This window comes from Columba livia, chromosome 9 (assembly GCF_036013475.1).
Source record: "Columba livia isolate bColLiv1 breed racing homer chromosome 9, bColLiv1.pat.W.v2, whole genome shotgun sequence".
NCBI classification, from domain to species: Eukaryota; Metazoa; Chordata; class Aves; order Columbiformes; family Columbidae; genus Columba; species Columba livia.
Genome location: NC_088610.1, coordinates 22285515 through 22309093, shown reverse-complemented (window position 1 = coordinate 22309093; position 23579 = coordinate 22285515). Strand labels below are relative to the sequence as shown.

The window sequence follows — 23579 nt, the reverse complement described above, 5'->3', positions numbered from 1 at the left end:
ACATGTGAACATCTTCATGGATGTAAGACAAGACATAGATCACACACATACAAAGAACTGAAAGGAACAACATCAGGAGCAGCTCCCATACCGGAGAGGGCAACGTCCTCTTACAGGTTCCCTACAGAGAGGGCTGAACTGGGGGTGCAACTGGATCTCGAGTAAAAAGACTTTCAAGCGCCCTGACACTCTGTCTTTAACACCACTGGCTCCTCAAACAACGCCGGGCTGGCTCTCTGGCTTTATCTCTTGGAAAAATTCTCTGATTAAAATCCAGACAGTCACTGTTTCTCCCCTCTTGAAAGTACTCAAGTCCGTCCTTTGTTAAGCTGCCAACTACACAAGGAGCCTGACAGACAAGTACCTAATCCAGAAAACTTTCTGCCTCCATGTTGCTTCCTCACCTCTAACCTTACTGAGCAGAATTTACCCAACAAACTGACAAAGCAGGGCAAGTTCTCCCCACTTCCGTTCACTACGCTATCTCCTGCCTCACTTGCTTGTTCCAAGGACTGTCACAGCCCATCTGTACACAGGACTTTTCCCTGCACACCATGGCTTTCAGAAAATTAAATATTACATCTATCAGTGAGCACATACGTATCTACACATGCATATTGAAACACTTCTGATATACATATACCACAATGCAGAACTATCAGCCAAGATCCCAGACACAAAACACTCATTTAGCCAGAGAAACCATGAAATTTGGTGGACAGACCACACATTTCAGCCAGTCTCCTCTTACCTGGGATCATGGCATTCACAGACTGGAGCTGGATCACGGTTGCTGAGAGGTAAATAATTAAAGAACTCTCGGAGATTAAGTAAAGCATCTATATCATTCTCAAAGGCTCTGTGAGCGACTCCTGGAAAGAAACAGTTAAGCATTTATTTAAATTATTTTGCAAGGTTTCCCTTTCAAGTATGTACCAATAAAGATACAAAGTAGTAACAGCAAAAATTTTTAAACTCAGCTATTAACAACTGGGAGTTTTAAGCCACCAGATCTGACCAGCTAAAAATATCTAGAAAATGTGTGGCTGTATCAGACCTCCTCCTTAACGGGTCTGGATTGTTGACCTCATATTTAAAATAACGTAAGCTGGTTTATCAGCTGTCACAGACCTAGTTGGATCCCAGCCTTCTGGAATTCAATCCAGGTTACTGTGCTGCACTCAAGCTTTGGACTACAAGTTCTTTTATAAATGCTGGATCTGAGCAGTGTCTATGTGTGTGGTTTGGTTCATCACCAATCCAGACAGAATTTGAGATCCCACAGTCATTTTGAGCCTCAAGAAGATTTCGTGAATCACAAAGTTTTTCCAGAGGGCAAAAGAAAAAAGTGTTTCATCTGTCACTGCCACTTGGTTTATAGTGAAGAAGTTCAATCAATCATGTTAGTAAGCAAACAAGGCATTGGTAAGAATCTTTCAACCCATGCAAATTTGGACAAGGAAAAGAAAAACCCACAGCACCCCAAGCCTGCTTGCTAAGCCCTGCCCTCTGACAACCTTCCCACTTCCAGAGCCTTTTGTGGATTTGCCGTTTTCTCTTCCAAATCCCAGAACTCTCCCACACTCGCACTTTTCCTGTTTTGTTTTCCATCACTAAAAAGTACTGGCAAGGATACCCTATACAGAGTAAGATCCTGTGCTTAAGTAGAGTTTTATCACTTAGATTCAAGTGACACCCACAAGTACAAAAATGTGCACTAGACAATCAGCTGTTTAGCTTGAAAATCTCCTTTAACGAGCAGTTAGTATGTTAAGTAAAGTACCCAGCTCTCACCAGATACAGCAGTGTGTGTCTTCGCACCCCCAAGCTGCTCTTGGGTGACATCTTCATTGGTAACAGACTTCACTACATCGGGGCCAGTGATGAATAGATAGGATGTATCCTGGGGGAGCAAAAAAAAGCAAAAAAACACAGTAAACGCTAGATCCAAGCTGCAAAAGCACCTCAGGAAAACCCCAGTCTCTAAAGACCTTCCCCAAAATAAGGAAACAGTAGAACACAGGGATGAATTTCTTAAAAAACCTTAATGCATGATATTAAAAATCCACAGAAAATGCAGCTATCCACAGGTTATCTGAGAAAGTTATTCTTGACTTTTCAGGAAAAAAAAATAACTTAATCCAGATCAGGGGACCATCTCAAAAGAGAACCTTCATGTGGGGTCAGTTTGTGTCTGATCAATGTGACCAGCAGCAGACCAGGAGATACTCCACCCTTACCTTCACCATGAATGTGAAATCAGTTAAAGCAGGTGAATACACAGCTCCACCAGCACAAGGACCCATAACGAGGGAGATCTGGGGAACTACCCCAGAACACAGAACATTTCTCTGCAATAGGAAAAAAAAAAAGACATCTAGTTTCACCAAAAAAGTGCATCTTTAAGTCTGTGCACAGATTCTGCAAGAATTCACAACCACAAACAGGAGAGGACAGCTTGCTTTATTTCCCAGGAGACAAACATCTGGAGAGAATGTCTTGATGCAAAGAGAACCAAAATAATTCTGTTGCTACTGTTGTGCTTCTTTCTGTTCCCATACATTTGGTTTTATATACCATGCAATGATTGCAAAAGAAGATGGAATGTGAGACTTCAATAGATGCTGCAGGGGCAAAAAATTCACTGAGCCTGGAGTAGTGAGAAGTGCAGGCACCTGAAATTTGAACTATACGTACACTATCGGAGGTAGAAGTACGTGTTACTAACCAACTGTGGCAGACATTTTCTTAAAATCAGATTCCTGCACGAGCTGGAGTTTTACACAATGCTGAATTACTGCTGTCCACCAACACGGGCAGCAAGTTGTCCAAACAAATGTTTACCTTGCTCATTGCTCAACGGGATTAGAATTGACTTCTGTAACTGTTCAACAGCATCATCTCAGATTGCACCAATCCAAAAGACTGTTAGCATCTGACTAACTTGTCATCCTACTGAAAGCACAATTGCATTTACGTTTTGTTCACCTTGAAACTGTGTGGTTTGGTAGCATATGAACCAATGTAATTTCAGTGAAAAAATGAACAGTAGCATGTCTACAGGAAAAATTCTTGCATTAGGCACGGAAATACTGTAGAAATATAAATCTTTCACCAGTCCAATCGGTACTGGATGTTGCCAAACGGTAAGGTTAACTTTGTACTGCATACTGTTCTTTGAAGAGAAACCTCTGACTTGTATCTTTAAAAACAAAACAAAACAAAACTTTTTTGTTTTCTTTTTTACCCCACAGAACAGGCACTTGGTGCTTCTGATCCAAGTTTCTCAGGTCTTCTTCAAGTTCATAGTATCTGTTTACTTTAAGTTCTTCTTTCTGCAGTGGAAATATTTCACCTTTTATCAGCCCTATTGAAAATAAATCTGGTGTGTGAAATTCTTAACAAGTCTGCATTTCAGAGGAGATGCAGAGACAGCTGGTGGTGGATCGCAACCATCAGTCACCTAACAAAACACCCTCTGAACTACAGCATGCACACCTGCCTCAGACAAACAGATGAATACTCGAGAGAAATTACATGCCGACACAGGCAAGCCATATTTTAGTGCAGATCAGAAAGTTATATAATTGTCTGAGGTTTTTTTCCAATTAAGTAAATTGCCTATTCTTTCATTTTTATGACAAAGCTCAGTATACAGTGCAATTCCTACAGAGGTTTTCATTGAATCACAATGTTTTACAAGGTAAACGGAACTAAGAGGTACAGTAATTTGCCCAAAGGCAATAAGAAAACTCCAGGTCTCAGAAGCCCTCATATATGCTTCTTTCTCCACCAGGTAACACTGGCTGAAATAGGTGATAACAACCTACAAGTTTACTTACAGAGACTTGAGTAAAGAAAGACTTTATCCACCTTTGTGGGTGCCAAGCTCCCTGGTCATCCAGCAGCCCACTTACCAAAAATATATCTGCATAGCCTGCCAAGGACTCCACTCCCTCCTGAATACGGGCTCCTCCAGAGTCATTCAGCCCAATCACTGGTGCTCCAACCATGGCAGCCTGATCCATGATCTAGTGATGAACACACATTATTATTCACTATTGATCTAGCTAAGCTGAAACCCCAAAACAATCAACCCCCAAAAAGTACATCCCCCAGCAAAATACCCAGACATATCAGACTGTGAAATGCCTAGAGAGCGCTCAGCTTCTCTTTTATTTGTATTAACTGTCACAGTCACTAACTGCTTATGGGGTATCATGTTTTGATTCTTTAGACCGGAGGCTAAAAGATACACATTTAAGCGCTCTCATGACCTTTAATATTCATCTGCCCTACTAGCTGTGCATCTCCAAACTCACACTGCTTTATCCAAACCCTGTGCTAAGTGACACAATCACAGGAGTTCGAATCAGAGAGGTTCAATCCATCTCTGTTCACAAGAAGTCTCGAATGCACCTTTAACACTCCCTCATGTATGTCTAATAAGATCTTAAAGTTTATTGCAGTGGTGATTGTGTAATCTCCCTAAGCAGTATATTCTAATACTTGATTATCCTTCTTAGTCTTCTCAAAGAACTTCTAAGTCTTTCCTCTGGAAATTTAGAAACATTACTTCTCTCTTGATATATAGTACATGGAGAGAGCAATTAACTACTTTTGTGCTTCCACCATCATAAACATTCAAGTATTTCAATTCTCCCTTCAGTCTTATTTCTCTCCATGTTCGACACTAAGCACCCTCAATTCAGTCACACTGTTCTTTTGACATCGTATTTTCTAGACTCCTTATCATTTTGGTTACTTGCCTCAAGATCATAAACCATACTCCAACAGAGGCTTAAGGGGGAGGATTGAATTCCTTACATAAAATATTCCTGCTTATTAGATCCCACTAAAATGTTTGCCATTTTCATAACACTATAACACACGCATATCACATTAAGATCTGCTTAAACATCAATATTTGTATTCACTCCTAAATGATTTTCTGTAAAACTACACACAGTCAGTCAATCTCTATTTTGAATTTCAAGGTTGCTTTCCCTACCTGGCATTCGCCCTTTCAATCATTGTTACCAAAATAATGCCTTTATTTGGACAACCTTTAACTTCTTATGATTTTTAAAACTTCAGTCCTGTCTTTCAGAGTGCTTGCAGCATCAACCATGAATTTTAGATTGCCTAGAAACACAGTAACCATACTCAGTCCCATTCAAATCAACATTATCTTAGCAGTACAAAATCCCAAACAGAACACAAACTGGTGCTATTATAGCTATCTCTGTATAGTTCTAAAGTGCTTTGTTTCCACTTGCAGCCGTTCAGTGTAAAACAGAGGTTCTTCATGCTTTGTGCCTGGATGTCCATTTAAAAGTTGAAATACTGCTGTGGCAGCCACGCAGAATGACTTTGCAATTTAAATACAATCCCACATTTAAAAAGCACCGGTGTGGATTGCAAACAGGCTCTGTGAACCACACGTGGCCTCATTTGGTTATGTGAACATTACACAAGGCATTATCAAATGCCTTATTAAAAATCAGTTGAGTTGACATTTATTGCTTCTTCCTAGAAGGTCTGTTATCTATTAGGACAGATTAATGAAGCAAGTTCACTGACACCTTTTGCTGTTTTCTGGGGACCTATATATGGATTGATTATTTATTTCAAGGCTTTGCCAGATACTGAAGTTCTTCTCAAACACACATCAATATGCACATTCAGACTACTGAAAATTTATTCAGACATTTGAAACTTTTCTTTGCCATATCAGTATTCATAGGGAACATTTCAGGATGCATTCCAAAAATACTTTTTTTCATCTTATGGACTCAAAAATTGTCTGGAAACACAACATCACAGACACACACATGTGCCTAGGCTATAAAGTGTTCCTCACCACAAGTGGGCACCTGTTTCTCAAAAGAGCCACACTAAATCTCTGCTGCTTGAGGGAAACCATTACAAGCACTTAATGTGGTCTAAAAGACCACAAGGCTCTTCTGCAGCAGTACCAGGCAATCTGCAGCCCAGATCTACTTACCTTGGAGCTTTGCTGCATGATGCCAAATACTGCTACCTCTCTGCAACTCCAGGAAAAAATCCCAAACGACATTATTACCACCAAAGGGGTGGATCCCCAGGGATGTCCAGCTAAGGGAGAGCAACTTCGCTTCCATGTTCTATGGTACTTTACACCCCTTAAGGCCCTGATAAGGTTTGCAGGAGCCACAATTGTCACTCTTAGAACAGATTTCTGCTTCCCAGAATTCAGCCCAACAAGAAAAACTAAGAGAAATGACACAGGTACCACACCACCCAGCCAGTCTTTTTTGAGCTCTCCACTGCCCAGGTTACAGCTTCAAAGACTCTGAGCCACAAAGCAATTGATGCATCCAGAGCCTTCAACCTCTGGATGCATCTGCCGCTGATGCCAATCAAGAACTGTACAAACTAGGAAGTGCTCACACTGTTTTCTAGTTCTGCTACCAGCACTGTTGCTGCTTCTTTAGAAACAAGAGATCAAAAAACCAGCAGAAATCATCCCATCATTCCAGTACCATTACCTCCCTCCCTAATACAGACACTGCAAAGCTCCAGTGTGAACAGGTAATATCAAGACTTCGTAAAGCCAAGCAGTTACTATCCACCTCAAAGCCTTTATGTTTTCTAGTTTTATACACCCTCACTGCTGATGAATCTATGCCAAAAAGTAGTTTTTTCCATCAGGAGAAAAGGCCATGTGCACCAAAACCCTTGTCCCTGATTGCCTAGTATGAAAATTCAGGAAGTTTCCATCAGCACGCACCTCTGAACACTCATGCATGGAAAAGTTCTTGTCTTCCCCGACGGGATTCAAACACCAGCTTTTCCAGTGACACAAGCAGACAAATGAGAATAAATAGCCACAAGTGCCTGATAACACAAGCTCGGAGTATCAGAGTGACCTCCACGTTGTGTAACTGTTTATCTTCAGATTGTTTAGTGTTACATTTGCTTTTTTATAAACATGACACATTTCAATAGCACTGTTTACAGGAAAAAAGTTTCAACCAAGCCATTTCATGTTTCTCCAGTAGACAATAGCTAGTTAATCTCTATTTGCACTTTGCAAGTCTCTCTTGTGTTTTGTAGCACAGCAGAAAAAGCAAGTTAATTTAAACCAAGTGAGTATTACTTGGAAAAGCTCTCTTATACTTGAAGAGCTGCCAAAGCGCTCCCCTCTGCTCACCTCTGCCTTCAGACCTTAGCTGACAGGAGGAGACAGGCATTTTCAGGTTGCCATGACATAGGCCAGTGTCCACTGAAGTCAGTCACAAATAATTTTCTCCAAATTCATTAATACAACAGATTGAAAGAAAAGGACACTGATAATTTTTTGGTTTATTTTCTCCTATGAAGTATTACCTTGCAGATCTTCTGGGCGTGAGCTCCGGATAAACTGCCTCCAAACACAGTGAAATCCTGGAGAGAAAACAAATTTTCAGATTAGGGAAAAGAATCATTTCAGTAAAATGTTGCAAGCGAAGAGTATAATCCTACAATGCTCTGTATTTGGTGTGCTGTTCCAAACCAGCCTGACTCCCTTACTGCAGCCTGCAGATCAATCCTGTTCAATCCAAGCCTTTACAAGCAAAATGACCTTCTATACACATTTGCCAGTGGATTCTACGCTAAAATCGCAAACATACTACACCTCATTTGCCTTTTTTATTTTTCTTCACAGAAATATTATCTCTTTCAACAAAGATATGCTCTTCTTTCATGGACATTACCAATACTGGAGCAGTCTGGAAAAATTTCAGCTGTCAAAGTCTCACTGCAAGGGGCAGCAGTAAGATAAGCCTGCAAACAGGCAGAAATCAAAACCTGAAAATATGTCCTCATTATGTATTCATGAGTTATGCTTCAAGAGTTAATTACTCTTGTATGGGTGCTGCGGGGACTGTATCAGCCAAACCTGATTGCTGGTGCTACCCCTGGGCCTGAGCAGTAACATCCTGAACAAGCAACACGAGGCCCTGGGACTGATCCAGAAGAGCAAGGGGATATTGACACCTACTGGTACCAATGGAGCCCAGAGCCAACTTCTGGTGAGTTGCTCTGACGCATTCCTGAGTCTTACTCTCAAAAAAGCCCGAAAAACTGTGTGGACAGAGAACAATGGGACTATGACTAGTAGTTGAACCAAAAAGGAAGGAATTTCTCATATGGCAGCTCGATTTGGAGCAGAAAAAGGTCTTTATGTATAAATTATATTTTTTTTAAAGTGTTTCACGAAGGGGCACATTTAAATTATTTTAGCATAAAAACCGCCCTCCATTTGTGTTCTGCTAAAATGAAGGTTGTATTCAGCTCCTATCTTATGTTCAAGGCCCACATAACAGTATCCTTCCTTGGAAGAACTACATATCCAAGAAAAAAGCAGGGTGTGCGACTTGCTCGAAGGTCACCCAGCAATCATTTTGGCCATGACAGCAGATGGAACAAAGGCTACTTTGTGGCCCAGAACAGAGAAGCAGTTAGCAATGATCTGAAAGAAAGCCTTTCTTTCACTGCATTAAGACTAAACAAGATAAACCTCTACCTCTGCTGTTTCCTCTAAAATATTTTTAATATAAAAGTATATTTCAACATAAAAATTATATTTTATATATTTATATGCTATCACAACCCCTTCAACATTCCCACTGGCTCCATATTCAACACTTGTTAAACCTCACCCCTGTCTACAATTGCATCTCTTGCCCAACAAAGTTTCAAGAAATGCTTTTCTGCTTTTTCTTGTCTGAAGGTGCCCTGCTTCCTCCCATGGGAGGTTATGTCTATCTTATGCTCATAGATAAAAGGTAAACTGGTACATTACTACACAGCCACACTAAACCATGGTGAATTTATTTCAAAGGATAAGTTTATGCTATTTAAAAAACAACAGGGAAAACCATACCTGACTGAAAACATAAGCCAGTCTCCCATTAATCCGTCCACGGCCAGTCACCACACTGTCTCCAGGATACTGCATTAACAACAAAGAGACTGATTAAAAATAATAACTAAAAAAGTCAAAATAGCAATGACATCCACTAAAAAACCCACAGACTTCTATTGAGTACTAAGTCAAAGCAAAGACTGACTCTCCAAGAGGACTGGTCTTCCATGTTTGCAACAAGGGCTCCACAAAGATCTCCCCCAGCCATGGAAAGGAAAACCAGACATAGTACCACATAGTAGTTGTGCATTGGTGTAAAGATTAGCGGTTTCTGCAATTCCCTCAAATCTCAGCACATCTGGAGTTAAGGCAAATAATGTCCTTAGAGACAGGATATACTTTTTATCAGGACCAGGACTGATGTTTTTGAAAGAATAGACACAACACAGAAACCTTTCTTGAGGTACAGGAGATACAGGGGAAAAATAGCCCTGGAAAGATCAAAAAACATAATTACAGTCACCACAAATACTTCAACTTGACCTGTCCCATTTTTTGCCCTGTAAATAAGGGAAGAAGAAAGAGCTGGAAGAGGAAACAGAGGCTGTGAATCTTAAAATCTGCTTATCTATGTTGTCTCACTTTTTAGTAAAGGAAATATATAGAAGTCTTTCAAGACAACAATAGAAAAGGAACTTCACTGAGCTGTCACAAAGGAATTCCAAGTATTTAAGTGCTTTTTGCTGTTTGGTACAGGAAAAAAAAAAAAAAAAAGTATATTTTGCGCTCTAAGGGCCATTTATGCTCAAGGTGATCTGCTCTCAGGAAGGTCATACCAGTCTGGTGACTTTTCTCAGGCTGCACAGACAGCACTGCTACCAACTCTGGGCACACAGAACAGCAGGAAACACACCTGTAGTTGCAGCCACTGTCTCACACAGATGCCTCCTAAAAGCTCAAGCAGCCCACAGAATAGCCTGGATGCGAGGTCCAAGTCTCCCCCTACCTCCAGAAAGTTCCAGGAACTCAGAGAAATTCAATGCTAAACTAATATTCCAGCTCACTGGCCACAGTTAGGTCATCTGTTGTGAAACTGAGCTCTGTAAACACAATCTGCAGCTCACTCAAAGGTGAATTCTGAAGGACAAGGAAAAAATTAACCCTCTTGTTACTCTCAGACCTTTGCTGCTCCTCCTGTCTTTGCAACCAGCCATTTGTTATCAGCACTGTGGGATGCAGCATTAAGTAGTACGATGAGAGGCAACACAGCACTTACTTCAGTCTGCTGAGGAACAGTGCAAAAAATTACTTAAAGAAAAGATGTTTGCTCCTACACTCAAAGTAGAGAAGGTCTAGCACAACATCCTTCCCACAACCAGGTCACATTAGTCTCCTGGCTACTAAAACAAAAACCAATTCTCCACCTTTGCCAGTTCCCAAGGGCCCATGGGATCCAGAGAATGCAGTCCTGGGACTTGAAGGACTGAAAACTGATGGACTGGTTTGATTGCCACATAAACAGAAGTTGTAGTTGTTGTACAATTGCACATAGTGAGCAGCTTCTCACTGTACCCCAAACCAGAATACTTCACAGCAAACAGGGCCTTCTGCTACAGGAAGATTCACACTGAACAGGCACATCTGCACCAGCCACCTACACATACCAGCAGGTTCCTTGCTCCTTTCTGCATCAAATCACAACAAAATACTTTTCCCATGTAGTGATTTATCAGACATCAGTGTTGTAGCAAGACACTCTGGGTAGCCATAGATTTTGCCTCCATGTGATGAACCTCATGTGCCATATTAGTTTAAGATACAAGGCCATGTGTCTGAAAACCACGTAAGCAAGTAGATTGCAATGTGCTAACAGACCAGTATCAATGCCTGAATTTCCAAACATATCAGATTTTAAGGCCCTAAGGGTTTTTTTGACTCTATAGTTTGGCAGGCATAAAATAGCAATTTAAGTTATTTCATCCTGTAACTCTAATGTTACCTGTAGGGAGGCAGAAGTATCAACCTGTATTTGTTCTTCATATCTGACTTCATTGACAAAGTTGTAACAAAGTTCTCCAGCCTCTTCTATTATTTAAAATCCAAATCTAAGACAATATCTAGGGAGGTATTTGAACTAAACAGGTAACCTTACTTAAAAGGTATCAAGTTTAGATAATGGAAAAGTAAACTATGTAAGTTGTTAAATGGAAACTGAAAGTAATAAAAGGAAATTTACAAAACAAAACAGAAAACAAAAGAAATTACATGTGAACAAAAGAGCCTATTTTCAATCAGCCGGTTGGCTAAACAGCAAAAAACATATATATAAAATATATGATATAAAAATACCTTATTCTTATCAGAGTCCATCCCAAAGTCAGCACATCTGTGTTCCACAAACATGTCATATTCATCAAAGCTGTCAGGGTCCAACAGCAGAAGAATTCGTTCTCTTGCTGTTAGCTTTCCCTGAAAGGGAGCAAGCAACAATTAATACAGCCATCAGGTGCTTCTGGCTCTGCACTGGACATAGTTTAATCAAACACAGCCTCACTTGATCAGGTATGTGTGGCACATTAAGCAACTGTGTGTCCTCAAAGCTGGAAATAGTCTACATAGTGATTATCCTCCTTAAAAACAAGCATAATGCAAGCCAGACTTTGAGAAGAAGGCTGACTATTGGAGCAGCACTACTGGGAGATAAAGGAAACAATCTGAGCGTCTTTTTAACAAGATATAATAGCATCACGGCTATTTTTACCAACACATTTAAATGCTGCTATTAAGGCCTTCTATTTTTAGGCATGGCACCCTTCCACAGCTAAACCAGTCCACACCAACAGTTCAAGCCTCAATTCACCATGTTCGATATTTGACTGAGGCGAATGAGAAGAAAAAGGAAATAAGACCACCTGCAGGGATTTTCTGACAAAATCCCTTTGTTCTTTTTTTCTGTCAGACACTGGTAAAGGCAAAAGTAGAGTCAGGGCCAAGAACACAATCAATTGACCAGATATGCACGTCCTTTGCTCAGTACTAATGATGCCATGCAGTAATCAATGGCTGCAAAGTTCAATTTATCTTAACTTTTCAATAAAATTGGTCATTTCCAACTCAGGTAAGTATCTGTCCATGAAGAACACGGCACCTGGGTTGTATTCTTTAGGAGACAGTGTGATCACAACTCCATGTGATGTTAAAACATAGCTCAGCTTCTCTGCAAAACTTCTGAGCAGCGGGTCCAGAAGTTCATTAAAATCAACAAAAGCAGGAAAGGCTAATGTAAGCTATAGGTTCATTTTATATAAAACACAACATAAGACATATGAGGCCCCTAGGCATGCAGAAATGCTTGCAGATTGGTATGTCAGTGTCCCAAATGTAACTCTGTGAGCCTGTAACTCTTTCCAGATGTTGCATAACAGTGGATGGGAAAGTGCTGATAGGCAAACTGATCATTCATGTGTATTGGTATTGCTATCTCCTTGATGCCTACAGCCATCCTGGTACCACTAGGACCTTGCTCTAAACAGAAAAGACATCCCAGCAAGAAAAACTAAACAGAAATAGGAAGACTGTTGTCATTACCCTCAGCATTGTCTAAATTCTGAACAGAGGCAATGGTCTAAAAATGCAGCTGCTGTCATCCTTCCCATCTGTCTTTTCCTCTGCCTTACTTCCACCCTTTGAGCTCAGCTCAAGATCAGCTTGGATTTGCAACAGCAGCCTAAAAAAATGAAGCTGTGCTGGACGGCAACCTATCACATGATAAAAGTTACACCTTTTGCCTATGCTACCCCTCACACGTGCATCGCGGCCAGTTTCGGTGACAAAGCTGATGTAAAGGAAGACTTTTTTTTTTTCGCCTGCAGTAACAAACAATACAGACTTTAATGCCGCTTCACTAAAGCTCCTCCGCAAAACGGCTTGTGCAACTGAATCGCAAAGCCGCCCCGGATTTCGGGCGCTTTTCGCCCTGCCTCCCCCACAGCCAGCGGGTCTCCGGGGGCCCTGGGACCACCCCTCCCGCCAGGCAGTCGCGAAGCGGAAACGCGCCGTTCCGGAGCCCGGCGGCGGGTTGGCCGGGCCGCCGCCGTGGGGCCAGCGGGGCAGGGGCTCTCGTCCCCGCGGCTCACCCGCTTGTGCTGCGCGTCGATGCGGGCCTGCCCGCCGCCCAGCAGCGCGGCGCGGCGCTTCTCCTGGATGCGCTGGGGCACGGGGGGCGGGCGCGCCCCCGAGGCGGCCCGGCACAGCCGCGCGCCCCCCGCCGCCCGCCGCAGCACGCGCAGCGCCGCCATCTCGCGAGCCGCTCGGTTAACGGCGCCTGCGCGAGGCGGCGCTCCGGCCCGGCTCCCGCCACCGCCGCTGGGTTGCGGTGGGAGCGCGGCGGCGGCTCGCACGGAGGAGGGGCCCCGGCAGCCCGGGTGCTGCCCTACTCGGGCTGCCTCCCGCCCCACGGCCCGAGATTCCCCCGGCCCACGTGTGAACCGCTGAGAAACCAGCGCGAAAACGCTGCCCCGCCTCCATTTCCTGCTGTGTTGTGATATTGCTTGGGCTTTGCAAAACCAGCGTTGCAGAAGGGGAGGCAACAAGCAAAACTGCTCAGCTCTGGAGATGAGCTGCCCTATGCAAGTGCTATACGCGATTTGTTGTGAAAACACTGTCCCTGTGATACACTCTCTCTTCACATTAACAAGCAATCTGGCCCTCATCAGCACACTTTCATACGGATGACAAAAATAAAGACCGTACAAAAAGGTGGGGGAATTAGGGTCTTTGGGTAATACAGCACAGACCAAGTGACCAAGCTGCAGCATATCCATAATCCAGAGATTTGATGTCATCAGTTCCCAGGCGGTTGTCTGGTTTGCAAACGCAGCTATCTGTGTAGCAGACAATTCCTAGCCCTGTAGCCCACTTTGAATGCTGACCACCAAGAAACAACTGGGCAGCTGCAAAAAATGAAGTCATGTTAGTTTAATATTGCCTTACGTGTGCATATTCTAAGCACGAAGAAGTACACAAGCATGACCTTGCAGATATCACAAGGGTAAGTCCAAAGAAGAATCTCCAAGAATGGAAATTCTTGGATTGCATAGCATATACAAGCTGTCATATAATAATTCATTTTGGAAGGGCACTCAGGCTCCAGTCCAGCCTCCTACTCCAAACAGAATCAATGCTGAATTCATACCGGTTTTCTCAGGGCTTTGTCAGTTGGATCATGGAAGACCTGCGAGGACTGAGACCAGCACACCTTTCTGAGTCCCTGTGGCAGTGCTTGACTGGCCTCTTGGAGAAACTAATTCCCCTCCCACCCCCTTTACTAGGCAGTAATCTGCCCAGTTTCAGTGTAGGACAACTGTCTCTTGTCCTCTGATTATGCACTTCAACAAAGAGAGGTTAGCGAGGAGGCAAAGAGGCTCTTCAGTACCAGAAAGTAGCTATGAGGGTTTATCCAGGGTAACCGAGGCCAGTGCCTCGGCCTCTCCTCCTGCGGCAAGTGCTCCAGCCCCTCACCTTCATGTCCCTCCTCACCACAATGTCCCAACCTGGATACAACCTTGCCAACCTTGCCCAAGTAGATGACATCCACTGCTCATCCCTAATCCACAGAACCAGTCATTTCATCATTAAAAGGCACTGAGGTTGGTCACACCTTATTTACCCTCGGTTAATCTGTGCTGGCTATTCCAAATTGCCTTCTTCGCGTGTTCAAAAAAGGCATCCAAGAAGACTTGCTCCATGGTTTTCCTCAGAGACAAAATTGCAGCTGACTGCCTTACAGTCTCCCAAATCATCCTCCCCACTGTTTTTGTAGAGCACCAGCCTTTTCCCAGCCATCAGGGATCTCCCCTGATCTCCATGACCTTTCAAAGATGATAGTGGCCTCGCTAGGACACCTGCCAGCTCCTTCAGCACACTTGGGTCATCCCATCTGATCCCCCAGACTGTATGTGTTACATTTTCTCACTAACTTCTGACTCAACAATCCTCCACTGATGGTAGCCTCTCTCCTTGAACTGAGCACAAAGGCCAGGGGAGATCTTGTCAGTGAAGACCAAGATGAGGAAGGCACTGAGACTGTTTCAGCCTGTAATGTTTCTTGCTCCTCTGCTGCAGCTAAATAGGCACTTGACACTCCCCAGTCAGGCTCAAACCCCAGGAATCGTCTGTTCTCCCTGATCACAAAATAGCCCATGTAGGAGGCAGCCAGCAGGGGATGCTTGAAGCAAAAGCCTCCACTGTCCCTCAGTGGGAAATACTTGTATGCTGCAGGTTGGTTAAGTATCATTCAGGCTGGCCACAATAACTTCTTCATTAAAAATAAATGTGAAGAGCAATTCTGCAACTTTAGAAATTAAAGTGACCACTATTCAAAACATGGATCACATGCAAAAAGGTTAGATACCTGCATTTGGGGAACAGAGAGGTTTCAAAAAGACCCCATCCTGGAAGAGAAAGTGGGCATACCTCAACAGCATGGCAATGGGGCTTACTGGGAGCCAAAAGGCATTCTTCAAATTGTTGAAGTTCTGCCCAATAGAAAAGTACATGGGAAAACCACATTGTAAACTCATGCAGATTACGTGTAAAAAACAAAGTGAAGATGCCAGAAAATACTTTTAGGAACAACTTGTTAGAGGTATGAAATTTTTTTTCATAAATTTTTTCATAAATTATTTTTCAAATACACAAGGAAAAGAAAGCATGCCAGAAAACTTAGAAATAAAACAGATTAAAGGAATTATTCAGAGTCTATATAACCATTGCAGAAAAAAATAAGTTTTGGTTTACATCTGAATTCAGTGCAAAGCAACTCGAGGAGATTTCTGTGCCCAAAAAATTGTTATTTGATGAAACAATAGATTGGAGGTTTTGTTTCACCCTTAAGAGTAGGAGATTAAGTTATAGAACAAACACTAACAAGTCACCAGGACTTTTCAGTGTTATAATTCAGAGACGAACTAGCTTAAATATCAGGTCTCTTGCTAAAAACTCATATGGCAGGCGGCTCTTGGTAGTGCCAATCAATTTTTAAAGGCAGGCATTAAGGGATTTAATAAAACTATAAACCTGTATATCCAATATAAACTATGGAGCAAAATAAAAAAACAAAACACCACACTACACCAAAAACCCAGACCCCACCAAAACCCAGTATTAGCAAACATGTGGATAAAGGGGACATACTAGGGAGGAGCTGGCACAGGTTTTGTGCAGAAATTCATGCCATGCAGAACTAATGGCATTATTTAATGAACTCAAATATACGCAAACGAGATTCAGTTCACATAATTACTAGGGTTTCCAGAGGCCTCTGAGAATGTCACTTATTAGAAGGTCTTGAAACTGAATTACCCTTGGATGAAAAGGAAGGTGCAGTCATGAATGAACAGTTTTTAGGAAATAAATTAATTTTCGTAGTGAAACAATTTTACCAGCACAACTGTGAAAAATCTGGAAAGTGACTTAGTAAAAACAATCCCAAGAATACATTATGTTGGACCCTTGGACTGTCTGTTATCAAAAGGAACAAGTTCACAATATCTCTGCAAAAACATCAGCTCAATTTACAACAGTAGTCAAAAAGCAAACTGTATATTAGTAACAATTGCAAAAGAACAAACCAGGAAACACATCATGCCACAAAATACCTCTATGGTAAATCTACACCTCTAATACTGCCTGCATTTCTAGTCTTTTCCATCTCACTTTGTGCCACACTCTAGAAAATAAGATACACATATGCAGAATCAAATAATGGTTTGGGTTCCCTGTGTGCCAAAAGGGTTTAGAAAGCACCTGGATAAATCAGTGGAGGAGAAATCTCAGACTAAAAAATTCAAAAGTGTCACTGCTGTCTTTGGAGGTTCCCCAGATGCAAATTGCTGGAAGTCTATCCTAGGGAAAATAACACTACATGCCTACAATGTTATTATTGTTCCCTACATAATTGTAATTGTCTGCTCTTACCATCCTATATTGTTAGAATTGTTAAGTTAGATATTGTCTCAGAGATGCAACAGAAAGCAAAAATTCTCCAGGCAGTTGCTCGAGAAGCCCCAGAAATGCAAATCAGTGAAAGAAGAGAAAGGATTTTGATGCCAAATCCAGTTACAAGAGGACTTTAAACCACAAGCAAGTCTCCCGATATTCAGTTTTTCCATGTTCAGTCAAATAGTAATTTGTGTATGTTTTAGTAAACAGAAGTAGTCAATAAAAACCAGTTCCATCATCAATTTGTGTTCCTGTAAGAAAAAGCCCCAGGTCACCAATGTTGGTAGATTTGTTAAGTCAGAGGGATAACTCAGGGTTATAAGAGGTAGGTTCTTGTTCCCAAAAAAAATAGGTACAGCAGCATTCTTCACTAAACCCAAATTAAACTGGAATACGTGCAGAACTGAACCAGTATTTCCACACTAGCAGCTTGGCTCAGAATCAGCTGGAATATTTAAGTGCTAGTCTCAGATCATCTCCACTTGCTTTGTGCTGTTCCAAACCAAACTGAAGTGAAAGCCCTGTTTTGACAAAACTCATGCACTCCTGAAGGCCCAGGTGCTGAACCAACTCAAAGCTCCTATCAGAGATGAGCTGAGGACTCACAAAAATAAGCAGACCTAAGATACAAAGCCCAAACTGAATTTGTAGATACTAAAGCCAGAAATGACTGCTGTGATCATGTCAGACACAGGGTACAACATGAGATTGTCTCAGCAAGATATTCTCCAAATTGCACATTTTTACTAACTGTCAAATACTGGTTTACATTGTTTTTTAAAAAACAAAACAAAACACAAACTTTATATTCTAATATAGTGAAATAATCAGTCTGTACTGGTTTCTCAAAAAAGCCTGTCAGAAGACCTCAGAGTGAAAATAAAGTATTTGTCAGGGGAGTAACTACAAAGTATCTCTTGAAGAAGACAGTTGCAGTCTTTCAGCTTCAAACAAGAAAAAGCAGCAAGAGGATTAACAATCTCATCAAGCAGAAGATTTTTTTCATTACAAAATGCTAGAAATGCTTTGGTCAAAGAAAAGCTGCACAGAGGACGTATGGATCTAAGAAGTCACTATCACACTTTTTTGCCTGGATGAAGCAGTTCCAATGTTCTCCAGCAGTTTTTCTATCCCACTTACAACTAAGACCCCAAGGAGAAAGACCAAAATATCCCAATAATAATAATACAAACTACCAAGCTAAAAGCAATCTATTTTTTGGAAGAGTGGCTTCTGTAGTACTTCTCAACCTCACAGCTCAGTGGGCAGTTAGGAAGATGACCAAAGAGGAATGGAATTATGCTCCTGGAAGCAAAATTCAATGGCCAGCTCATACGAAAATCACATACACAACCCCCAACATTACAATTTAATAAGCAGTCCAAATGAATTTTGAGCTCTTGTTATGTGATTTGTGAAGAGTCATCAGCCTGAGCTGGCTAGCTCATGTAAGAGCTACAACAGGAGCAAAGCAGAATTACACCCGAATTGACAGAGGAGCTGAGGTTTTCCTGGCATGCACAGAAAACAACAAGTACCCCTAGTCTAAACAAGCAACAGTTGATTTTGGACTTAGAGTACTATATCTGGGTGCAGTGAGCTGGGAAGGGGTGCACACAATGCTGGAAGACCTTTAATTTATTTGTTTGGCAACACCACAAAAAAAAAAGCTTCAGTGAGGAGATGGACTGCTGTGAGCTCTATCAATACCCTTCTGCTTCTAACTTGCATGCTGGAAATCTGTTTTGTGACACTTTTGAAAAGGTAAACAGATTATTTTTTTCCTTTACATTAGCCACAATATAAAGTCTACTCACATAGTTCATGTAAATACCACTACAAAGAAAAAAACTGAAAAGGGTACTTGTGTAAATATAAAGAACATATCTAGCATCTGGTAAAAGCTGTCAGGTCCAGTTCTGGAAAAAAAAAGGAGGAATCGATGTCATCTGACAGAAGAGTTGCACAAATCAATCCCATTGCTTCTGCTTATACCTACACAATTGAATAACAACAGGAGGAACATGACTACCAAAGATCTAATATGATATGCAAAATGCATGACCATACTTGATGCTGATTCAAATAGAACAATTGTTAGGCCAGGCATGCTTGCACAGCTGGAGAAAAGCTCTTCCAGCTACACCCACTAGTCTGTTTCAAATTGGTTGAGTGTTGGGAGAACTAAAGCTGTGCTGAATAATAAATGCTGGGGAACATATCCTACAAATTCAGCCTATGAAAATTCCCTTTAAACATATCACCCAAACAAAGTAAGTGAATTGTGGGCGACTGGCTTGTAGAGAACAATAAGCAAAACCTATAACAATAGTGACTTAGTGGATGGTTTTTATATTGAGATCCCAGGGACCTTAAAATTGTTGGGGAATATTCATTCTCAAGTTCTTGTGAATCCAAACCAGAAATAGCTTGTTTATTTGCTGGGTGTTTCTGACAAGCAGCAGATAGTTAAAACAAACAAAACCACAACCTACCAACAACCAGCCCACTCCACACAGTCACAAAGAACTGGTGGGCCTAACAAACATTGTTATAAAACTGTTTTCACAGCATTGTGTATTTCAATGTTCAACAAAAGGATCAGAAGCTTTCTGGCTTAGAACTGGGAATTCCTCTGCACCAGTAAAGATACATATTGTACTGCACTACTCCAGGTCACAAGCTTGATAATGTAGATGCCTTTTTACCCGCCCCCCCAAAAAGGCTACTTGCAAAATTAAACCCGAATAAAAAAAGCAGTAATTGGCTTCGTCATATGTGAATGCGTACTCGAATGAAAGGGCCATTGCAGCCACTCCTATAAACTGTAAAAACAGGATGTCCCTAGACATGGCATTTAGAAAACATGTCCACTTTGCAATAACATATGAAAATACTTTCGAACACAGAGGGGGAAAAAAATGTTATAATGGGAAAGTCTACAGTTCGTTCATTAATATAAAATGAAGCAAAACCAATGGACTGGGAGGTGCCAGCATGCTGTTTTACCAGTTTTGTAAAGCCATGTCACAGTTGGACCCCCACACCCCAGACATTTGGGGGTTACAAAACTAAAAGGACAATCCTATGAGACAAAATGCAGGGAGAATTAAAAATAAAAAAGGCACAGACAAGTTAATTAGTGCTGCCTGTATTGCAGGAGAGGTCCCTGCAGCTGTGTCTCGTTGGGATGGTAACAAGGCTGAGCAGGTAGCCATGGATCACTTAACAGAAAGGCCCACAGGCTTTGCAGAATAATGCTAACGATCTTCAGTTCCTTCTGATTGCTTATTGGCAAAAATCAGTCTTTGTCTCTCTTAGAAGCTGCAGGGAGGTTTGTTGTTGTTCCTTTCTTCTGTAGTCACTGGGATTTCGTATCTATTAGTGTTTGATTTGTTTTGTTTATTCATTAATAACATCAGCCCTGAAAACACAAGCACCCCTGACTATGCTAGAACTGTTACAATCACTCCAGTCACATCCTGCCTCTCTTTTTCAAGGTATTCAAAATGCAATGACTTTGAAGGGAGCATACATCAAGTCAAACATGCAAGTAATTGGAAGCAAGTTTGCCATTAGCATTTGTCTTCTATTTGTCTGAGGAAAAAAACTAAAGAAAAATACCCAAACCAAAGCAAACAAAAAAACACACCACCAAACCAACTCCATAACAAAACAATAAAAAACCCCAGCTTTTTCATGTCCAAGCTTTCAGAAGCAGTATACATAGTGACCAATATTTTTCTTCTCAGTTGCCAACTTTCCCTTAAAGATGCAGCACTGTAAGAATTACATACTTTAGAATGTACCACATCCACAACAGAAGGATCCCTTGACACAGGGAGCTCCTTCATTACCTCATGTTCTATATAATACATTTACAAAAAACCATCCATTGATCTAAAGTTGAGATCTCAATTGTTACTCTGTTCAGTCACCGTAGTAAAGAATCAAAAACTTAAAACTATTATATCACTCAAGGACTTAAGACATTAGTGCAGATATTTGTGTCTAGCAGATTTCATAGGCTGTGTTCTAATCTAATCTAAATTAAATGTCTAGTTCTTTGCAAACACAGCCATGGGCAGAACATTGATGAGAACTGGAAAATGAAACAAGAACCCAATTCTGTCCTTATTCAGATCCATTTTCCACTGAAAAGATACAGGGATGTAAATCAAAAGATCAGCACACAAGCTTAGACTCTAAGAGGCTGAATTGATCCATGACCACAATCACAAGGGTTGGTCAGACAAATAAACAACCCTACCAAAAGGCAGGAATAGGTCTACGATTGCAGAGTTAACTTACAAGTAATTTGGTATGTTGAAACAGCACCAGGTTTGAAGTGTTGAACTAATTTTCAGGCACAAGGAAAACACATTAAAAACTTTTTGCCTTTTTTAAAAAAAAAAAGTACTATTCACAGTAAGTTTTCTAAATAAATGTCCCATCTGTCCTTTTTTGTACTCTCCCCTCCCCCTTCTAGATCTCTGGAAATACCAGCTCTTCTTCACCAATTTGAAGTAGAGTCTTCGCTTCCTAGCCAGGTCTCTTAAAATGGTCTCCCAAAGCACGTGGGTTCAGGGAGGTGAAATACACAGCACAGAAGCAGAAATAAATCCACAGCAGTGGCAACGTGAAAGGAATAACATTAAGCCCTTCTTTCTGCCACTCTCCCAGCAGAGGAGAGGGGATGGCTACTGAAGGTACTTCCACTAGCATATGAAATTTTAATAGTTCATTGAGTGTTTCAAAACACACCATAGGCTGGAGAGGTAGATGAGCAATAAGAACTCTTATGCCACGAGGCTTTTAGTATCGGGGCCAGAAAAGTGGCTACTGCACAGGGAAAGGTGAGTCAGGAACAGCATTTATCACTGATGAGAAAAACAGCCCCACAGTACCTGAACAAGAAGAGCAGAGCAGGTCCAGCAGCAGTAGCAAGGGTGAGCCCAGTGATGGCCAGATGTCCACAGCAATGAGGCAGGTCCAGGGTTGAGGCAGGAAACCAACAGGCCAGGCACAGTGTAGTTCAGAAAAGGCAGCTCCTAAGACAAAGCAGAGAGGGCGCAGGTGGAACCTCTCCCAGCTTGGCTGTTTCCCAGCAGCCTGATGCAAGGTCACACAGCTGCACTGCATCAGAGCCAGCCTGGTGCACAGACCCCCAAGGGCAGGAGGAGAAGACTACAAAGCCTATTGGTGTATTCAAGCCCCTGATGTTTAGTCTCACCACTCCATTTGTCCTAGTGATTGCAAACAGCTTAGGACCTATTCAAATCTGTTTCAATAAGGACTCGTATTCCAGAGTTGTGCTGCTGATAGATAAGAAGAAACCATCAACGGAAGCAGGAAAATTTATATCTGCTTCTTGGACTTCGCTATTAGAAACATGGACACTCAACTCAAGGGTCTGACTAGAAGAAAAGTCAAACTTAGCCAGCAATAGTGAAAAAAAGCACTATGGGTTTCCTCTGTTCAAAAGGGTATGACCTAGTCAGTCTTGCTACTCTTACTATTCCATATTTGATTATTTAATTAACACCATAATTTTCAAGAGTAAGATTTACTTGCAGTTCTAAAGAGTTTCTATTATCTGCCCTACTAAGATTGCTGTTGTTCTTAGATGGAACCCAAACTTACTTATTTACCTCCATCAGGGAATGTAATAGTGCATGTTGATGCTGTGGATTGAGGCTTGGTCCTAGAACACCATGGATCGCAACTGCTGAACCCAGCTCATGTGTGATACCCTAAAGGAGTATATCCCAGAAATTAGACAAAGCTAGTAAAAGATGTCAGGTGTTATCACAGAATGTTAGGGGTTGGAAGGGACCTTGAAAGATCATCTAGTCCAATCCCCCACTGGAGCAGGAACACCCAGATGAGGTTACACAGGAATGCATCCAGGCAGGTTTTGAATGTCTCCAGAGTAGGAGACTCCACAACCTCCCTTGCCTGAACAGCCAGAGCAGCATGAGATGTAGCTGGGAGGGCTTAGTGTTCAGGACACTGTGCATGGAGTCTGGCAGAGGGTGGGATACAGAGAGGTATATGTGAGAACATGTACTTGGTGGGAAACTGCTGGAATGTTTTTTCAGTTTGCTGGCTTGGTTCAGCACATAAGGTGTTTCTGGTGGTAAGTTGAAGAAGCAATTGGGCATTTTACAGGCAATATACATGTAGATTGAGTGTAAGAATGAAGATGCTGTGCCATGAAATGAAGCCAGGTTAGGGACTGAATGTGTGCAAGGAGCTATGGTCCAGAGATGGCACTCGGGGTGTCTGCTGCGAGGCCAAAAGGGAGACAGAGGTGTCGTAGGTATGCATCTTCATACGTGAGATGCACTGAGTGAGCACACAGGAGCTGGACGTGAGGTGCGTGAAAACAGTGCCAGGTGGGGAATGAGCTGTGCAGCTTGATGGTAACCAGAAGTACTAAATGTGTATTTGGAATCAAGACCCAAATTCCTCTATTTTGTAAGCACACTCATCTTGAGTTGGGCTGGAGAGCTGCAGGGATTTATGAGGAGAACAAGGAACAGAAAGATACAGGTGGAACTCCTTGATTAGTTTAACACGGGCAACTCTAGATGAACACAGAGAGGGACAAGTGAGAAGACAGAAAGGTTCTATCAGACAGCTCCCCAAAAGGCCAAACAGAGACACGGGGCAAGGGCTGCCT

General features: G+C 41.9%; 1 protein-coding gene across 4 annotated transcripts in view; it reads right to left on the bottom strand.

Annotated features, from left to right (window-relative positions):
• The window catches only part of PCCB (propionyl-CoA carboxylase subunit beta), a 36229-nt gene that overhangs the window by 10885 nt on the left and 1765 nt on the right, over positions 1-23579 (bottom strand). For 2 of the 4 annotated variants that reach the window (XM_065073108.1, XM_065073107.1), the window contains 8 exons: positions 21802-21945; positions 11243-11362; positions 8912-8980; positions 7372-7428; positions 3918-4031; positions 2241-2351; positions 1795-1903; positions 752-872 (listed from right to left, as the gene is read on the bottom strand). In XM_065073108.1, coding sequence (XP_064929180.1) covers positions 752-872; positions 1795-1903; positions 2241-2351; positions 3918-4031; positions 7372-7428; positions 8912-8980; positions 11243-11296 — 635 coding nt within the window. In that variant the 5' untranslated portion in view covers positions 11297-11362; positions 21802-21945. Of the gene's footprint in view, positions 1-751; positions 873-1794; positions 1904-2240; positions 2352-3917; positions 4032-7371; positions 7429-8911; positions 8981-11242; positions 11363-13029; positions 13294-21801; positions 21946-22545; positions 22567-23579 lie in introns of those variants that run through there. The other 2 variants (XM_065073106.1, XM_065073105.1) reach the window with 2 other exon arrangements.